Source organism: Furipterus horrens, unplaced genomic scaffold, assembly GCF_987537825.1.
Source record: "Furipterus horrens unplaced genomic scaffold, mFurHor1.1.pri manual_scaffold_7, whole genome shotgun sequence".
NCBI classification, from domain to species: domain Eukaryota; kingdom Metazoa; phylum Chordata; class Mammalia; order Chiroptera; family Furipteridae; genus Furipterus; species Furipterus horrens.
Genome location: NW_028327177.1, coordinates 39,231,323 through 39,251,612, shown reverse-complemented (window position 1 = coordinate 39,251,612; position 20,290 = coordinate 39,231,323). Strand labels below are relative to the sequence as shown.

At 39.7% G+C, this 20,290-nt stretch overlaps 1 protein-coding gene and 1 pseudogene across 4 annotated transcripts in view; both read left to right on the top strand.

Annotated features, from left to right (window-relative positions):
* The window catches only part of TRIM55 (tripartite motif containing 55), a 41,136-nt gene that overhangs the window by 1,490 nt on the left and 19,356 nt on the right, over window positions 1-20,290 (top strand). For all 4 annotated transcript variants that reach the window (XM_090283621.1, XM_090283624.1, XM_090283622.1 and 1 more), the window contains exons 3-5: window positions 5,079-5,244; window positions 7,216-7,311; window positions 19,741-19,974. In XM_090283621.1, the coding sequence (XP_090139747.1) occupies window positions 5,079-5,244; window positions 7,216-7,311; window positions 19,741-19,974 (496 nt within the window). The remainder of the gene's footprint in view (window positions 1-5,078; window positions 5,245-7,215; window positions 7,312-19,740; window positions 19,975-20,290) is intronic.
* Window positions 11,443-12,037, top strand: LOC150004315 (large ribosomal subunit protein uL6 pseudogene; annotated as a pseudogene).

Below are 20,290 nucleotides of genomic sequence, written 5' to 3'. Positions count from 1 at the left end.
TCATAGACTAATTGTTTTGTAGTAAAATGTTTTTCCAAGTCAGTCTTTTCCAATGGGAGTGAAGTTGCTCATGGGAGGAAAGAAGGGAGCTGGTGACCATGCTTTTGTATCAATTTAAGAATGAAGTAACTCAATACTAATTCAGTCCAGATGGTGATATTGAAAGAGGCATAATGCAGTCCCACCACAAGGTTTGTATTATATGCAGTATAGACATTTCTGAACTTCACAGATCCTTTGTAACTCAAGAAAATTATGGTACAGTATAAAATTATAATATAAAACTTTATAGAAAAATTATAGTATAAAAGTTAATAGAAAATTACAGAAATGGCATCTTCCAAAATACTTCATTGCTAGTTCAGAGAGTCTCACCTTAAAATCATCTAGATGATAACAATAAAGACAAAATTCTCTAATATGTTATGGTATTGACTCTGTGAGTAACAAAGCAAGGCATAGTCATGGCCTTTAGCAACTTATAGTTTAGAGATATGGGACAAAAGATGGAGTTCAGGTTATGTTTTTCTATCTCTATCTCTAGATTGTATTTACTGCACACTATTAGCATTTACCTGTTGACTGATTGATATGCAATATATACTCCAATCATTTTTCTTAAAAGGCGGGGCTACTTCCTCATCAAATTAGATTGGCTAGAGAGTTCCTTTCCTAGAGACAACACCGTGAGAGTTCATTCTCAGAAGGCATGGTGTGAAGAGCCCTTTTTCAATTGTATACAGGTCAGGCAGGTCCACAAAGCTTGATAGCAATATTGAGACCATCTAGAAATGACCTCATTGTGATTCTTACGAGAATACACATATTTATGGAACATCTGCAGGGATCCGAGAGCCATGCACTCTTGAAAGGAAGGCTGTTTTATAAAGCTAACATATAATTATTGTAATCACTATGGGCTATTAGTTTCTGCTTATGATTCAAAATTAAACTAGGTAGTGCCAGGATAAAGATGCAACTGGGGAAGAAAAGTGATTGCTGATGATATATTGCAGAGATATGGAATTGACTATTTCCCTTGCACCCAAAGTCTGTTGAGAAGAAGGAAAGTACGATTGTTGCTAATGCTTGGATTTCATTGTGTTTCATTACATTTCATTAGTTTAAAATGCAAATACACTATCTCTTTAAAAAATTAACCAGTTTTCTAAAGGAGTTTATAAAACAACTGATTCAGTGCCTAGTACAGGGCCTTGGACAGAATGGTTGCCCCAAAGTGCCAGCTGATTAAGCAACACCATAAACCTTTCTACATATTCTAGTTATTGCGATAATTTTCTGTTTTGCTACTTGCCATAGTGAGAGCTTGAAACATGTGAAATAACAATAATTCTTATGAAATCCAGAGGAGATGTTACAACTTGTAGCATTAATAAAATTATAAGGCACATTAGTTAACTATAAAGTCTGTGCAGTGCATATGCCAAAAATAGTGAGCAAATTGTATAAAAGCAATGAATCAAATGTCCAGCAATGAAGCTCATAGCTGAATGCACTAGGGGTGGTTTTGTTATTATCAAATTATTCTTGTGCTATTGTTTCTTAATCTGAGACTTGCCTTTGGGACATTTTTATGTGGTAGCAAAACCACAAAGGGCTTGGTTGTGCAAAGGGCTCAGGCAAATGATTGGACATACACCCAGTTGTCCCCTAGAGGCTGGGGGCCTTATCAGCCCAGAATCCTGGGCTTCATGGTATATTAACAGACCCTGGAATAACCTGGGATATACAGAGGGAAATGAACCCAGCTCTGACCCACAGTCATTAGGGTTGGGGTCAGAAAGGGGAGGAGCTGGTGAAGTTTGACCTTCTACAGAAAGGCTGGAGACTGTAGGTCTGGAAAAACTTGGCTTTCTTATTTAGAATTCTGTATGGTGCTGAACTAGCCACAGTTTGGGGGAATGACGAGAGAAGAAACTAATTTCACTAACATTAATTATGAACTATAATTAATTTTAAAATATAGTAAGTGAAACTAATATGTGCTGAGTTTGTGTCAACCACTGTTAAGGGTGCTTTACACATGAATTATGTGTAATTTTGAATTCTCAGAACAATCCTGTGAGGTTTGACTATTATTACCTTATAAAGAGTTTTTAATATATATAATTTTAAACATTCAAATAGTACTACAAGTCCTCTTATTTTAGTGGGATTTCAACAGGAAACATAAATAAATAAATGCATATTTATTTAAATTTTGCTGTATTTAATTGAAGACCCTTAGCCCAACTTTTAGATATGAGTAAAAGCTGAGCCTGAAAGAAGTTAAGTAACTTGCCTAAGGCCACACAGTCCCTTTATAGAGAGGCTGAGCTGGAACTAAGCTTTAAGATCAGTTTGACTCTAAAGGTACTGGCTGAATTGCCTCTTCAAGACCAGATGCCCATCCTTCAGGAAACTCTAAGATGGCCCCAGCAACCTCAGAGACCAAAGAGTGCAGCCTACAGACTCCTTGAGTCTAGTGTGCACAAATGGCTAAGGCCACTGCCACACTTGGCTCTGAGCCCTGAACTACAACTGTGAGCTGAGCCACCCTCACATCATGAAAGGGCATTTACATCTTTATTCTACATGCCATATTTGTCCCAAGTCTGTTGTATCTTTTAAGTTGTTTAAAGGTTTTCACCATGTGCTCATTTGTAAGTGGGAGATGCCTCTGGGCCCATGTTGCCACCTAAAAAAGAAAGACCTAATAAGGAACATGGGAGGTAGTTGTCAGTCTGTATTGCTTTATGAAAAATAAATAATCACAATAAAAAACTGAACATAGAGCCTATGGCTATTTCCACTTCTTCAGTGTTTGCATATACTGAATATAACCGAGTTCTATAACAGTGCCTGTGATTAGAGCTGTGGACATCAGAACAGCACAGGGGATGCAGGCTGCCTCAGGAAATGCCCAGGAGAGATGAGCCACAGTAGCATCACCTGTGCCATTTTCCAGTAACTGTGCTCTAGACACTTCCTTCACATTTACTAGGAGGTGGTAACACATGAGGGAAAGTGTTAGACGTTGAGAAGCCTTTGACCAACCAAAGACCAAGTCACCACTGCCAGTCTCTACACAACCCCCAAGTCTTTAGGCAATTGTCTGGTCTTTCTGCCAGAGTGCTAAGTGACCCCAGGCTTTCCCCATATTTCATACGCCTTTTCCAAAAGAGTGGTTTGATGTTAGAGCATGAGGAATACTATCCATTAATCTGACAAATTCTCATTTGGTTCTCACTCATTCATTCAATAAATATTTACTGAGCCCCCATTCTATGCAAAGTGTTGTTCTGGCCACTGGGGATGGAGCAAAACAGAAGACAGACCATGGCCCCTGCCCTCCTAGAGCTCACATTCTAGTGGAGGAAACAGACAGACGTGGGAGGGGAGATACACTTTCTTGGTTGTGGAGTTTATTTTTCTCTGTTAGCTTCCAGGCGTAGGGCAGAAATCAGATCAGAAGGTCACAGACTTCTATGAGACCAAGCGAAACTTCCTTTTATAAAAATCAGATTCTGAAATCCCGAAGCTGGCAGTCCATACAATTTCCTTACCAGACCCAGGGTTTCTCCCAATCTTAAGCACTCGACTTCAATTTAATGACTTACAGATGTAAATCAGCACTGCCTTTCTCTGAGTTCTGAGTCTGCAGCTACATTATATCACACAGCGATATTAGTAGTTTTCAAACATTTTTATTCATGTCTCATAGTAGGAAGTATTGTTTTGCACGGTGATCCAGTAGCCATTACATACATGGATGTATATAGATAATAGATATAATGAAATATATACTTTTGTTTCAGGTATATATCTATATATTTCTATGTACATGTATACGTACAACTGAAACAAAAGTTTCATGTACCAATACTTGACCCTTACTACATGGAGTCCACAGTATTGGCTATTCTATCTTATTTTAACAATGCTGATCATGGCCTCCTAAATTGATTTCATGGCCCATAAAAACATGCAGTTTTAAAAAGTAGATTTTGATAACAACTAAAAAAAAAGAATTCAGTTCCAAATCTGAGATGCTTCTAAATAACCATATGTTGGGAATATGAGGCAAGGTTCTGGACTGGTATTTAAATTTTTCAAATACCTCTGAAAACTATTAGCAGCCTCAGTCTTTATATAAGATACATACAAATTCCAGATTTTTGTATGAATAGGCTACATCCACACCTCCTACCATGCTGTCCAGAGGAAGCCTGAAGCACACAACTTGGTGTTTATCTGATCTTGATCATGACACATATGCCATGCTGATGGTTAGGGGAATATACACGTACTGTGAACTTGGGCTGCTACAGGTGATTCCACAGCTAACAGGTTATCCTTTAGTAGCAATGACTTGTCCGCTCCCCCCAACCCCCCACCACCCCCGTGGTTTCAGTTCTTCATCGCTTGTTTATTGTCTCACTAGCACATACAAATGCAATGCTCCATTATTATCTGGTGCTGCTGGAAAAAGTTTTGGTTAGTGCTGACTCCCTGGGAAAACTAAAACTTGGGGATTATTTGCAAGCTTTGCATTTCCAAAGTCCACCATGTTCCAGAACAGAATTCTGCATTTTTCTTATTGCTATTCAGTATAATTGTTCACTTTCACTGAGCACATACTACCCACTCTTAACCACTGCCAAGTCCTCAGGAAGTTATTTAGATTCAATTTTCTGGGTGAATGGCAGTTCTCTTGAGAAACTAGTGGGCTGTGAGGACAGTGCTAGAGCACGCTCCTAACTTCCAGGAATTCCACTAGCTGGTTTTGGAACCTTCAGTAACTTGAAATCTGCCCTGTTCAGAATATTCACACCACCAAGGTTGGCAAATACTGCAGATCAGAGTCTTCAGCCCCTCATCCCCACCCTACGCTGGTTATTAGAGGTTTGTCAGTGTGCTTCTGCTACACTTGCAGGGAAACTGAATGTGGATGGCTCTGGGAGCCTCTGGAACGAAGTTGCCCTTGACTGAGGGCTAGCTGGGGTTTGCAATGCTAATTACCCATCTGGGATCTGCCTCAATGGGAGCTGAGGCATTTTTCTGCTACCTCCTCCCAGACCAGAGAAGAAGTCAGAGCAGCCCAGGTGCGAGGAGCATGAAGAGGAGCACATCAACATCTACTGTCTAAACTGCGAGGTGCCCACCTGCTCTCTGTGCAAGATCTTTGGGGCGCACAAGGACTGCCAGGTGGCTCCCCTCACTCACGTGTTCCAGAGGCAGAAGGTAACAGAGTGCCTCCAGTCCCTCCTCTGCAGCCCCCTTCCAGTGCCCCTGTGATTGGCTCCCTGCTACCGAAGAGGGACACCCAAGCCGCCTGGGGACACAAGGCCTTGAGACCATAGGCATGTGGCCACACGGTTGATTCTCTGGAGGGTGGTCTGGAAGGCCAGAGAGGGAAGGGATGCAGAGGGTCAAGAAGGAGATTGTTGGGGAAGGGTCGCTGTCCTTGAGCCCGTTACAGGTTGCTGAAGATGAGCAGCGCTGTAGGACTCTGAGCTCAAACTTTTCAAGCATTATCTGAAGTTCAAACTAGAGATAAGAAAAGGATAAATTTTCATTCCAGTCAGAGTATTTTTCCTCATTAACCAACAAAAGTTTCCTCTCACCCCCTATCGCCACCCACCCACCCAATTTGTCTTCCTCACTCTAGAGGGGGAGAGATACAATGAATAGAATTTTGTTAAAGAACAATTTTAAAACAGTGCCTTGTGCTGGCCCTCAAGGCTAGGTGAACCTCTCCCTGCACCCAACCCCCCAGCCTTTTGCCCCAGGCCAGTAGATAAAAGGCCTCTTCTGAGTGCCCCCACCCCAGGGCCTCCAGGCTCAGTTCCCTCGTTCATTCTGACCAAATGCAGCATCTCCCTCAGCTTATCACTAACCTGCCAGTATGGTTTCACTCATGGACAAGTAGGAACTTATCCATTTGATCCAAATAAACAGAGTCCTGTGCTCAAATATGTGCAGCCACTCTAGGCACCTAGAATTTAAGCAGCTCTACATCTCTGCTTCTTTCTGTTAGAATCATAGATTCCGCATTTCATCAGTGTTTCACTGTGAGGATCAGACTTGGCATCAAATTTGGAAGCCAAACTTTTGGGCAACACCGGTTCTCACCAGTGAGCACTAACTGCTAAAGAAGCAGAATTCAGTAAGACATCTATTGATACAACATATATTTTTCAATCCCCTTATAATTTATTCCTTCTTTCGTTCTGTCCCTGCCCCCAAGTGTTAGTGTGCTAGAACTGAATAGTACCAGTTTCACACTGCTTCCCTCAGAGCCCTGGAGACTCCTGTGGGATGGACAGAAGGACAGACAGCAGGACTTCTGCCCCACTCCTGTGTGACCAAAGCAGCTTCACTCTCATCTATTTCTTCCATTTGAAGAAAGGATTCTGCAGTTCTAAACTGTTTTACAATCACTGCTCTTGTCACTTAATGTGTGAGAAAATTAGATTACACACTTTGCCCAACAGCACAGAGAAGTTAAATGCAGAGATGGACCACGCAGGTCCTCCATTCTGTGTCCCCTGGTGCTCCATAGGACAGCCTTGAGAAGGGAGTAAGTACAAACAATGGAATCACTTTGTGTCAAGAGTCTGAGAGAAATTTCCCCTAGAAACAGCTGAATATTAGTAGTTTCAAGTTTGTAGTGACTTAGTCTACTATGTGAGTGTATGTACACCTAACACGTAGAAGGTGGATAAGTATATGTTGAATAAGTATAAGTAAATAAGTATAAGTGAGTGAATGAATGAGTATTGACTATATACCTTTCCCTAGTAAAACTGATCCTCAGCTGCACTCAGCAAATAATTTATTTTGGGTCCATGATGTCATGTATTGGACTCCATTCAATTTATAAACAATACTTAGAATTCTTTAGCTTGAGCATGCTATTCTATCTATGGCCTATAATGGAGCATTTTTAATGTTTTTAGCAGGGTCACAGTCAGTTAAGAATTTGATGAAAAATCTGAAACCTCTTCCACACAAATGCATTTCTATACTCAACCATACAGAATTTTATTTACAAGGTTAGGAGGTTCATAAACCTCCCAAGCCCCATTGTTACTCCTTATGGTTTTATGGATCCTAGATAAGGAACCCATGAGGACAATACTATGATCAATCCACAATCAGTGTTGACTAGAAAACCCCTAAGATTTTGCGCCCCTTTTTTCTCTTCATTAGTCTGAGCTCAGTGATGGCATTGCTGTCCTTGTGGGAAACAACGATCGGATCCAGGGACTGATCAGCCAACTGGAGGATACCTGTAAAACTATTGAGGTAAGCCAAGGCTCCGCAGGAGTATAAACCAAGCCTGAACTCCTGGGGGTGTGGCTTCCTAAATACCACACTAGAAATCCCCCTTTCAACATTTCAAGCTCTCTTTATAGAATGACCTTCTTCCTGGTATGTCTCTAAAATATTCACCTCCTGGTACAGGAAGAGAAGTTACCAGTTGGGTCAACAAGGCATATTTCACCACATTTACTAGGGTTTTGTTACATGTGTTGCTCTTTCTTGGTCAACCCATTCTGAAAGATTAGCTACAAGAAAAATAATTCCCAATAATGAAAATGAGTGTTGTCTGCTTTTATAGCACAATTTCTTTGTGGAAATCCAAATGGTCTTAAAAAATGCTAGTTAGTGTATTAGGAATTCACGTGCAGGTTTGAGCTGTCTATCTGTACTCTGACTGTGGGGCTGCAAAGGGCCAGCAGGAGGAGTAATATCTGCCTGACCGTGGTTACAACATGAGTCAGTGGTTGGGAGCTCATGGAGGCCTGAATTTTGGTTCATTCAACTCTCTTTGCTCTTCCTGGCCCAGACCCTGGCATATAATAAACACTAAATGAAAACTTGATGAACAAATGGATGAATGACTGGCTATTTAGCTCAGACTTAGGTTTGGCATGTAAAAAACATGGGGAATCCACTTTTTCTCAGGGTCAGCTACAAACTGTGTAATTGCTGAAGGCAAAATGCTGAAGCCTAAAAAGTTTTAGCTCTGTAGCAGATATCTTTTTAAGACTTGAAGATTCAGAGATTAGTTAAACCATGCTAAGGAGGGGCAGGTGTCAGAGATCTGGGTCTCTGGCTCTGTACCCTGGAGCCCTTTATTCCTCCTTCCCTGCTGTAAGTTCTGGGGTAATTTGTTTTTTAGTTGGACTTCAGGTGCATAGAATTGAGGCTCTGTGCTGCTCAATTCATGGCTTATTGTCTTCATATCTGTGGGCAAGGTCCCTCTTGTTATTTGTTAATTTCCTTTAATCCCCATTTTGCACTCCTGTTCTCTTCTTTGAAAATAACCACTCTAACATGTTTAATGTTCCATTTACCTGCATTCTTATAAAATGTCTACTGTATTGTATGCATGTCTTTTAATTTTATCAATAGCATTGAATTGTATTTCTCTTTCGTTATGTTTTTAAGATCTAGTCACATGTATATTTAATCTTTCAGTTTTAACATCTGTTTAAGTGAGGTAATCATAGTACCTACTTTATAGTTACTGTGAGAAATTAAATAAGCATAAGCAAAATGCTTAGCATGGTGCATGGCATAAGGTAAGTGCCCTATTCTTATTATTTTATCATTAGGAAGGCACATTCTATCAAAAGCCAGAGGCCATTTCCTAAATGACAACTTTAAGACATTGGCCATAATCATCTCATTATAGATTTACACATAATTAAAGTCAGTCTCCTCTCTTCTCCACACTCATATTCCTATTAAAATCTGTGATAAGTCTGGGATCCATTTATAGAAGAAAAGTTTTCTCTTGGTGAAAAGCTCAAAGAGATTGCAAAGTAGACAATATAAACTTTTCTTTTTACTTATTTACAGGAAAGGCCAGATACAACCCAATCATTAAGCCATGAAGCAGCACTCCAGTGTGGTAGCACATTGAGTCTTGAGTGTATAAATTGGAGTGTGTGACTAGTAGGCCAGTGAGGTAATCTATACTCATCTATGGTCTGGCCTTGATCAGAGACTTCTCTCATTGGGATAGGACTTCTGTCAGGGGCTGTTAGCCTGGGGAACACATACAGGAGAGAAGTCCCGTGAGTCACAGTTGGCCTTGGGCAAATGCAAACAACTTGGCTCTATCCGGGCCAGGGTACACTGAGAGGGTGCCGAGAGATTTGAGGACCCGTTTTGTTCCTGGAGGCTCAGGGGTGCAATAGGAAGCAGCTGTTTTTTTTTCGTCCACTGAGAACAAGACCAGAAGAAACAGGTTTGAAGTTAAGTCAGCAGAATATATTTAGTGCAGATGTCAGGAAGAATTTCTTGGCAGTGACCATCAGGATTATTACCTCTGCAGTTACTTCATCAAACATAATGCACTTTTATAAGTACTCTCATGGTTTACTAGAGGAGGGTGTGTAACTGCTGCCTGCAAGGCTTCAAGATGAGACTGCAAATTGGTAGGAGTCTTGAAAGCGTCCATCCCTTTTACCTGTTTATTTCACTTCTGGGATTTTACCTTACAGAAATAAATGGAAAAAGCAGTATATACAACAGTATGGAAGGTATATATTCATAAATAACCCCATATACATTCACAGGGGGAAAAAAACTCCAGAAATCAAAAAGTTAAGGACAGTGAATAGTGGGGCCACGGGTGATTTTCAATGCTTTTTTTATATATTCCTGCATTCCACATTTTTCTAACATGAGCCTTACATTTTGAACACCCAATAACAGAAATTAGGAATGAATGAATGTGATTCAGATAAGCACAGTTCTTTCAGGTCAGTTTAGGTGGCTCATCTGGAAATGCAGGGATCAGCTCAGAGCACCACAGAGGTCTCTGATTCTATGGTCCCTACTTGATGCCAATATCCCCCATTTGAAAAGGCCCTGAGGACAGAGACACTGCCATAAAATGGCCACACTGTGCATACCTGTAATCACTAAAGGTCTGTTCTGGAGAGGTGGGGCCTTATCAGCAGGCAAAGCACCAGAGGCTCACTTCCTGCCAGTCTGGAAGACAGCTAATGAGGCACACTGGGCCCTCGGCTAAGAGTGAAATGGTCCTACCTTGCCAAGCAGGTGAATTCTGTACCCAGGATTAGGGTCACAGAGCTCCTGTGTCCCCTGTTCTGCCTGAGGTTGTTGTTTCTCTTTCTGGCTCTGCTCACCACCTGCCTGGAGACATGCTCTGAGAAGCCTTTGGTGGCTGCCGACCAGGGGTTGGGAACTGTTGCTAAAGAGTTCTCCTTTCTGATTGGCGAGGAACCCCTGAGGGATGGGAAATGGAATAGCCCCTGGGGTGGGCTCTATCATTCTCTAATTACTTCACCTCTCCCTATGAGGGGCCTGACACCTGCCCGTGGTCAAGTGTCCATTCCCTGTCCATGTCTAATTTTGTCCTTAATCATGCAACGTCTTGCAGGGCTGGCCTGGGCAGGCACCTGGCCTAGGACTGGCACTGGACAGCTGCTGGGTTTAGGGGAAATCACACTGTGGACTCCTTGTTATCCTTTAAAAATAATGTATCCAGTTTCTGTGAGTTCACATTGATGGTGAAAGTGGCATTGAGAAGGACTATAGTCACAAAAGGGCAGTTTGAACTATGTCAGAAAGGGAGTGGCATTTTCCTTGGTTGCTGTGGTCTGGTGGAAGATGAAGGGGGCTTTAATCCATCTAGCCATCCTGGCTGAATGTGACTCAGCCTGGGGCATTCCCAGAGCTCTGGATTGCAGGGCATTGGAAGGCCTTCTGGGCTGTTCCAGCAGAGCCCACCATGGTCTGGGGCTGCCCTTGCCTTTCCAGGCTCAGAGCTGGTCTGGGACAGGCTGGGACTGAGGAGGAGGGCTGCTGGAGGGGGTTGGTAGTGGAGTGTACTGCTTCAGAGCTCTCTGTTTCCAGAAAAATGTGCTTGACTTTCATTCTTCATCCCTAGAAAACATAACCTCCCTCTTATAGTCTTTGTAAATGTCACTAATTCTATGTTGCTGGACCCCAAGAGAACAGACTATTAGTATTGGCCCTCCTGAGGCAGCTGGGCAGGTAGACTAGAAATGATCTTGTTTTGTATGGATGTCTGTTTAGGGGAAACAGCAACAAATTGAATAATAAATATTTCATCTTGAGCATTTACAATATGTGAAAAAAATGAAAACTTTAATAAAATTCTCCAATGATTTTGCAGCAAGAACAAACCACTATATTTCCAAAACATTAATTTTACCCAAACAGCTTTGAGACATTGTCCATGCAGTTACAAATAGGAAGCATGGCTATAATAACAATTATTTTAATAACATGCCCTAATGTTTAAGACCATATTCTAAAGGCAATATAATATGTGCTTAAAAGATAGTAACTTCTTCACAATGTTGTTGTGATGACTAAATTGGGGTAAGAGGCATATGCCAGGGGCTTAATAAGTATCACCTTGTGCTCTTTGCCACTTCCACTGAGAGGATGAAGACCATTCTCAGCAATCAGACTGTCAACATCCCAGAAAATGTCAACATCACTCTGAAGGGTCATACAGTTATTGTGAAGGGCCCCAGAGGCACCCTGCAGAGGGACTTCAACCATATCAATGTAGAACTCAGTCTCCCTGGAAAGAAAAAGAAGAGGCTCTGGGTTGACAAATGGTGGGGGAACAGAAAGGAACTGGCCACAGTTTGCACCATCTGCAGTCATGTACAGAACATGATCAAAGGTGTTATGCTGGGCTTCCGTTACAAGATAAGGTCTATACGCGCACTTCCCCATCAACATTGTTATTCAGGAGAATGGTTCTCCTGTGGAAATCAGGAATTTCTTGGGCAAAAAATACATCCTCAGGGTGCAGATGAGGTCAGGTGTTGCTTGTTCAGTATCTCAGGCCCAGAAAGATGAGTTGATTATGGATGGAAATGACATTGAACTTGTATCAAATTCAGCTGCTTTGATTCAGCAAGCCTCAACAGTTAAAAACAAGGATATCAGAAAATTTTTAGATGGTATCTATGTTTATGGAAAAGGAACAGTTCAGTAGGCTGATGAATAAGATCGAAGTTGTCCAGCTAGAGAAACAGCAATATGCCAAATGATTCCTCACACTTATTTGCGATGTTCCTCACATTTATTTGTGTAATTTTAAAGATGCAATAAAAGCTGTGTACTTGGGGGGGAAAATAAGTATCACCTTGTATCATCTTAGAAAGAGAACACTTATTCTGATGATGTTAATGGTCATTTAAACCACTGGAGCACCTGGAGCGTATTTTAAGTGGTTTTAGAATAAGCGTGTCAGGGTCTTGGTCAATTATGATGGTCGGGTGAAGCAATTCCCTGCAGAGGGAATAACTGAGAATGAATGGAAGCTCTATCTTTACATAAGAGGCTTTGTGGAAACTGAAAATATTGGTAACCAACAGAGGCAGAGCCTCTTCCAGAAAAGATACTGACTTCCCATAGTAGATGGGAATGAATTAAACAGCTGCTCAGCTTGCTGTGGTCTTGTGACTTTCTGAACAATGGGGCTCAAGTCAGGATGGGCTAACCTAGCCCTCAACCTGCAGGGGGTTTACCCAAGGAGCTTCTAAATGATCTGGACTGTCCAGAAAACTCCTAATGCCAATAACTCCAGGAGTAAGCACTAGAATTTCCATAAATTATAACATAATTATTTTCCTAACATGAAGTGGGTAATGATGCAATATGGTAGGAAAAAAAGCATGAGTTTGAGTCTTGAGACCCAAGGCCTTTAAATAGGATTGTCTCACTGAACATAGCACAGAGGTGCCAGAGAGGCTGGAGCAGGGCTGAACTCCAGCCCTTGTGCCTGGAGGCACAGCATTTTTCTACTGTGTCTGTTTCTTTTCTAGTGCAGCCTGGTAGAGACCTGGGTTCTCACCCTAGTCTGCACTCATGGGACTTCTTCAAGTGCTTGTAATGGGCCTTTACATGTAAAGGGTTGGGTTTGATTTCCTCAGGAGAAATCTTCCTACCTTAATATAGATCTTTCTCTAGCATTATTAACCTACTGTCTACTTTTTTTAATCCCTTTGGGCTTAATGAAGGGAATTTTAAAGTACTATATTTCAAGTGAAGCTGGGTGGACACTTGCAGACCCAGAGCTGCAGCTCCAAACAAGTGTGTTGCAAGTTGAGGAATGTGGTAGAGACATGAATGGGCCGGGTAGAGCCAGTTGCTCAATGACAAGTGGTAGGGCTAAAAGCTTATCTTCATCTCTATTTTGGTCACAAAGCCACACTCCTTACATGGCAAAAGCGGTGGTCATAATTGTCTCAGGTTTTTTCTGTCACAGCCATGGCACTTCACCATGGGACTGATATTGCAGGCCTGGGACATATAATTTATATCTTAGTGCTGCAGATGACCACTCTGAAACTTGCTGGGAATCAAAAAAGGCATTTCATATATAAAGAGGCATTTCATAGCCTATAGAATATTGGAACTGTAGAGAAAAAAGAGACCTTAACAACTATCCATTTTGATCCCTTAATGTACAGATAAAAATTAAAAATGTCCTGAGGTTAAATGATTTCCTGAGGGTTGCATAGCTTTTTCTTGTTCTTTTCTTTTGAGCATTAAATGAAGCAGAGGCTTGGGGTACCCAGTTAAATACCTGTTTCTTTGGAACAAAAGAACAAAATAGCAACTTTTGAGTGAGAGTTAACTATTCCTAGATACAAGTCGTGTTTCATTCATTCATCCAATCATTCAAACTATATTTCTTTTTTTTTCAAACTATATTTCTTATGTGAGCATTATGTGCCATATTCTATACACACAATGCTGAAAAAAAAAACAGTGATACACTAAACACAGAAGGTTCCTGCTTTTCAGGAAGATTTTATTATCTAGGGGAGATAGATAATAAAACAATAAATAACAAGATCATTTCAGACAGCAATAAGTGCCTGGGGAAAAAGTGAGTCACTGAAAGTCTAGCCATTAAAAATGGTGGGCCCTGGCCAGGTGGCTCAATTAGTTGGAGCATTGTCCTGTACACCAAAAGGTTGTAGGTTTGATTTCTGGTCAGGGCACATGCCTGGGTTGCAGGTTGGACCCCTGGTCGTGGAGCATATGAGAGGCAACCAGTCCACAAACAACGATGTTTCTCTCTCTCTGTCTCTGTCTCTCTGTCTCTGTCTCTCTGTCTCTCTGTCTCTCTCTCTTGCTCTCTCCCCCCAACTACCTTTCCTTTTCCTCTTCCTAAAATCAATCTGAAAAAACATATCCTTAGGTGAGGATGTATTTTTAAATGGTAGTTTGACAGTACCTCGCTGGCAGGCTACCTACCAATAGGTCATCTTATAATAACAATTATCTATTGTTGATTTTTTTTTTCCCATTTAAAGCTTCTCTTTGCCATTGTGTATATTGTTTTGTCTTATTTCCACAAAAATATATAGGTGGCTAAAAATTAGAGCCAGTGAATTTTAACATTTCTATGAAGGCTACAGCTAAGAAGTGGTTTTTTAGATAAATATTAAAGATTCGCTACACACTTCTAAGGAAACAACCAAATTGCTACTTGATTTTTCCTTTTCATCTAAATATTATATGGAATTGGTTAGAAACAAGTATTCTGCCTGTCATCATTTTACCATGTTATTATGGGTGGGATAATCTTACCTTTATAAATTACCACTTTTTGGTATACTGCATCCACATTGGGTTTGCCCTAGATATGAGATAAGTTTTATTTTCATTAAAGTATTGCAGATAACTTTTATTTCATTCTCCTAAGAAGCCAATAAATACAATTGTCCTGTCAAAACTAGGAGGAAGGTCATGTGGCAGTCTGAGGCTTTGTATCAGAATATGATTAGAGGCCAACACCTAGTGTATTTATGGTGGAAGTTAACTTCAATTGCTAAGCATGCTCATGCAGGTGTGATTGCATGCACACACACACAACAGAGGGACCTCAGAATCAAAAGGAAGAATATGGAGAAATTTGAAAAAAATAAACTTGAAAGTTCAAAAAAGATGTATCTTGATTCAATTACTATCCAGAGAAGTGAGGGAAAGAGGACTTATACAGGCTGGAATTGGGCTTAAAGATACATACCTTTTTACTCAAATAAATAAAAATGTATGTTCAGCCTCCACGGAGGCAGATGGGATAGGGGAAAAAATTATGTTAAAATCAAGGAGAAATCTTTTTGAGGTAAGGAAGTTTTTGTAGAGAAGAAATAAATGTGGCTGCCATCATGTTTTGCAGATAACAATCATCCCATAAAGTGTGCTCTCTGCAGACATTTTGATAATGAAGAAGTCCACATTTTTCCCATTTCATTTTTAGGTTGCTAGAAAGTCACTGTTGAAAGCATTTGAGGTCAACATTTACAAAAAAGCCCAGTAGGTATTGAAATTCAGAGTAATCATTATCTGTAGGGAGGCGGCCTCTAAGAGTGTTGGTTTTTCTTTTTCTTTTTCATAGCATATAATTGTTTACTAATTACCTTGAAGGGCAAGTTGATAAACTAAGGTGTATGTTGTTTACCAGCTTTCACAGCACGTTGAAGGCCTTGTACCTAAGAAAGATTGAAGGTGCCCGTATTAATCTCTTTGTGTTGCTTCTACCTCAGAGAGTATGCAAAAATTGAAGCATTTGGCCCTCGCCAGGTAGTTAAGTGGTTACAGCATCACCCAGGTATATCCAGGTTGTGGATTCAATCCCTAGTCAGGGAGCATATGAGAATCAACCAGTGAATGCATAAATAATTGGAAATACAAATTGATATTTCTCTCTCTCTCTCTCTCTCTCTCTCTCTCTCTCTCATTCTCTCTTTCTCTCTCTCCCTCCCTCTCTCTGAAATAAATAAATAAATAAATAAATAAGAAAAATAGAGAATTTCAATTTCACTTGAATATGAATTAGATTAACCTGAACATCTTCAGTTAATTTCTAAGTACCAATTTTATAATTTGAAGAAATAGCATGTATTTTTTCTATTTCAGAAACAGATCTAACTCTTACCATATTTTGCATAGAATTAAATTGAAGGCACACATTAAACAAGAAAAATAAGAAGTGAGGTTTTCTTTAGATATTAGAAAATATAATTTTTCTGCTGTTTTCCTGAACACTGAAAAATTATGGTAGGATTTTAGATTTTATAATGCTTGGTACATAGTAAGCACTTAGTGAATTTTGTTTAAGGAATGAATTAATGAATATAATTCTGAAACAACTGATATTTCTTATCATTAAGAACCTACCTGCAGCTAGAGCTGTTAAAGGGCACATATTCAGTTGATTAGCAGTCCACATAAAAATTTTCTTCAAGCTACTTTGAAGTATGTCTCAGCTGGGTATAGAGGAGTAGCAATGACCCAGGAGTTCAGAGACCTTGGCTCTAGGCCAGGCACCAACAGTAAATGATAGACTAGCTTGAGAAAGTGACTTAATTCTGTTGGATTTTAGTGTCTATGTGAGTAAAATGATTGGTTTGTAGCAATTACTTCTGATATTCCATGCAACTTTAAAATTCCACAACTGATTAAATCAAATTAAGGAAAATTGGATCTAAATTAATGAAAACATATATAGTGCCTACTATGTGCCAAGTAATATAGTAAATGCTTTACAAAGTATACAGTCATATGACGATGATGGTGATGATAATAATAATAAATAATAATAATTAAAAATATACCATTCATGGGGTAGCAGTTCTTAAACTGTGAAGTATAAGCAAATGATAGTTGCTATAAAAATGACAGTGATTTTATCAAAATTCAGTGTAGTAAAAATCATTGAAAAACCAGAAATAAAATGCTTGGTATTTCATTTAAGCCACTAAACAAAATTATATGGCCTAAATAAGAGATCTAATCTTTGGCTTGAGTGAATACACTAGCCATGACACATGACTTCACATTAGTCTCACTGAAAAGGATTTGGCTTTCATGAACTTAAATGTTCTCACACATATTAAATCAATAAGAGAAAACTTTTATAAAAGAAAGACATCCTGCCAGTATCACATCTTAATATAATACTCATTATTATAAATGTTTTAACTACAGAATTAATTTTACTTTGGTTTATTTTATTTTTTATCCTCACCTGAGGACATGCTTATTCATTTTAGAAAGAAGAGAAGAGAGGGATGGGGAGAGAGTAACATTGATATGAGAAACATCAATTGGTTGCCTCTCATTCATGACCAGACTGGGAACCAAACCAGCAACCCAGGCATGTGCCCTAACCAGGAATTATACTCACAACCTTCTGGTGTAGGGGACAACACTCCAACCAACTGAGCCACACCCGCCAGGGTCACAATTCATTTAAAAAAAATAAGCTAGAAACCATCATATGTTCACAGTAAACAGTAGAGCAGCTGAACCTCAAAGGCATATTTCAGAAATGCAGTAGACACCTGGTTGCTTGTAAGCTTAGGACAGAACGTAATACAAAAAAAGAAAGTTTGATTGGGAATCTACTAACAGGCTTCAGTGCCTAGGCTGCATAATACGTAGTCTAAATCTCAAGCTACCAGCTGGAAATGGATGGAAATTTGGTAATCCCAGCAATTTCCACATCTGGACATGCTGTGTGGGCCCTAGTCCTTATTACTTTGACAACTGCCAAGGCTCCACACATTTTTATTCCCCGCTGTACCTCCTCTATTCCTATTCATCCTTTATGGCCAAATTTGGGCACCACTTCCTCTAAAGAACTTTTTCTGAGCTAGCACCACCATCCCTGGTTCTGTTCCCCACAGATGTCCCCCATCCACACAAAGGGATGGGTTAAGGCATTAGCTCTATGCTTCTAAAAAACCTGGTATAAATCTTTAACATATTTCAATTATTCAGCCTACTAGATTATATGACATTACATTATTGGCCCATAGTCTTTCTCATTTAGTGAACTGTGAGCTCCTTGAGAACAGGAACTGTGTTTAATTCATTGTTAGGTCCCCAGAGCCTTGCACAGTGCTTGACACCAGTGCCATGCTTAAGAATTATTTGTTAAATGAATGAACAGTTGAATGGATGACAGTAATATTATACTTACTATTAAAATGGTTTGGTACCATTAGATCTCCTTCATGTATTGTAACTGGTTAGAAATGTAATGAGAACTGACTATTATCCAATGGAGGCAGTGGAGTGATGGATATATTACTTGCACATTTATGGAGTATCTTCATAATAAGCAATTTGCTTAAGGTCATTCTTTTAGTCCTCTTAGTCTGAAAATAGTAGAGAAGTTGAGCGGAAATGAAACATGATTTTTAAAAATCTAGTCAACAGATCTGTTCTCCAAGGTGGTATGTGTCTTAGGCAGACCCAGATCCTATAGTTTAGATATTTAAGGAACTCATATAAAGGAAGAAAGTAATATGTGATATCAAAGAGAACAATGTTTACTAAAATGAAAGAACAGGTAATAAGGGTCATACAAAGGTCAGAGATGTCAGAAATAAATTGGCTGGATTCAGGAAGCACCCACCAGGCAGGAATTCTAGGTTGGGTTATCATGGCTCAAAATCTGCTCTCAGCTATAAAGGCCCTGGACCCAGAGATGGCCAGGTCCAGGGCGACAGGCATACACACACATCAAGCTTACTGGAGCTTGAAAAACCAAAAGGCCAATGACCAGGCCAACTGGAAAGTTAATTATGATTTAAACATGGACTCAGAGTAAAGGGAGCTGGATGGTGACGGAGATGCTTTAGACACACAGTGCAAATGGACAAGGCTCACTTCCCATACAGCATTTCTCTCTAGGAATCCAAGGCCAGATTCAGTATTTCTCTCTCTTAGACTGTATTGGATAAATACAGCACCTGATGGATACAAGTATATGCCATAAATGATAACTATTATGGCATTTCAGAAAATTAAAAGGTGACATTCAGCCAGAGATCAAGGAGAGCTTCATGGAAGAAGTGGTATTTCAACAAGTCTTCAAGATTGCTTAGCATTTACAACTGTGAATTGGGGAGAATCATTCTAAACAGAGACAGAACATGAACAAAGAAAGTGAGTGATTCAATTTTGCTGGACACAGGCATGATATCTGATGGAGAAGAGTAAAGTATTGTGAAGGAAAGCTAGAACCAGGTCATGAAGGGGGTTGAAAACCCGTTGTAAAGTTAAAATGTTCTTCTTTAGGCAATGGGGAGTCATAACAGAGAAAAAGCACTGTACCCAGAAAAACAAATTTGCTAGCAGCAGTATTAGTTGGCTTGAAGAGGGTATCCCAGATGCAGAGGCCATTGGAAGCTTCAGAATCTACATGGGAGGGCTGGAACTAAAATAGTAGCAGTATAGGTGGAGCAGAGAGAGACTGAGAGCACAAGCCAGGAAGTACCATAGTTTTGTTTTGTTTTTTTCTAGCATATACACATACACAAATGCACACACTCATTCCAAAACAAAATATAAAACTATAAGCTATATAACCAATATATAATTTGAAACAAAACCTGTCTTAATTTATATGACATTCTCCATTTACAAAGAACAGAAGATTGAAAACTCATTGATCCATTTAGCCAATGTAATTGATTTTTGATTGTCCAAGTATCAAATTTGATAAAAGTGGGGTTTTCAAGGTATCAACATAATGGGAATCTATAAGTAAGTGACAGCTTAAAGGAAAAGAAAAAAAAAATCCTACATAAATAAATTTTCTTATTTCCCAAATGTCCAGGTAATTTTTCCAAATAGACATTCTTTCAAACATTTTCTAACATTAGCTAACCCAACTAACAGGAATGCTGCAAAAAACAGAAACAGGAACTTTGTGAGAAGTTTGATTACCTGTATGGCATCCTGGAGGAGAGGAAGAATGAGATGACACAAGTCATTACCCGAACCCAAGGGGAGAAACTGGAACATGTCCGTGCTCTGATCAAAAAGTACTCTGATCACTTGGAAAATGTATCAAAGTTGGTGGAGTCAGGAATTCAGTTCATGGATGAGCCAGAAATGGCAGTATTTTTGCAGGTAAGTCTCCTTTTTAACACCAGAGGAAACTAACCAAACAGGTAGGTATTGGAGAAGTAATTTTCATCATATTTTTGTTATTTTATATATACGTCATTCTGATCTATTTACCAACTAAAATATAAGTCCATTATGTGCTTATTTTCCACCCATTTAAACAATTTCATGAGCATATACTTAAGGGCCCATGACATTGCTTAAATGTAAGAGGATTCTGGTATAAAGGAGCTGTTACTTATGACATTTAAAACTAAGCCATGAAATTTTCAGTCAGCAAAGGAAAGAATGAAGTCTCAACACTGTCTTTGCTGAAAGA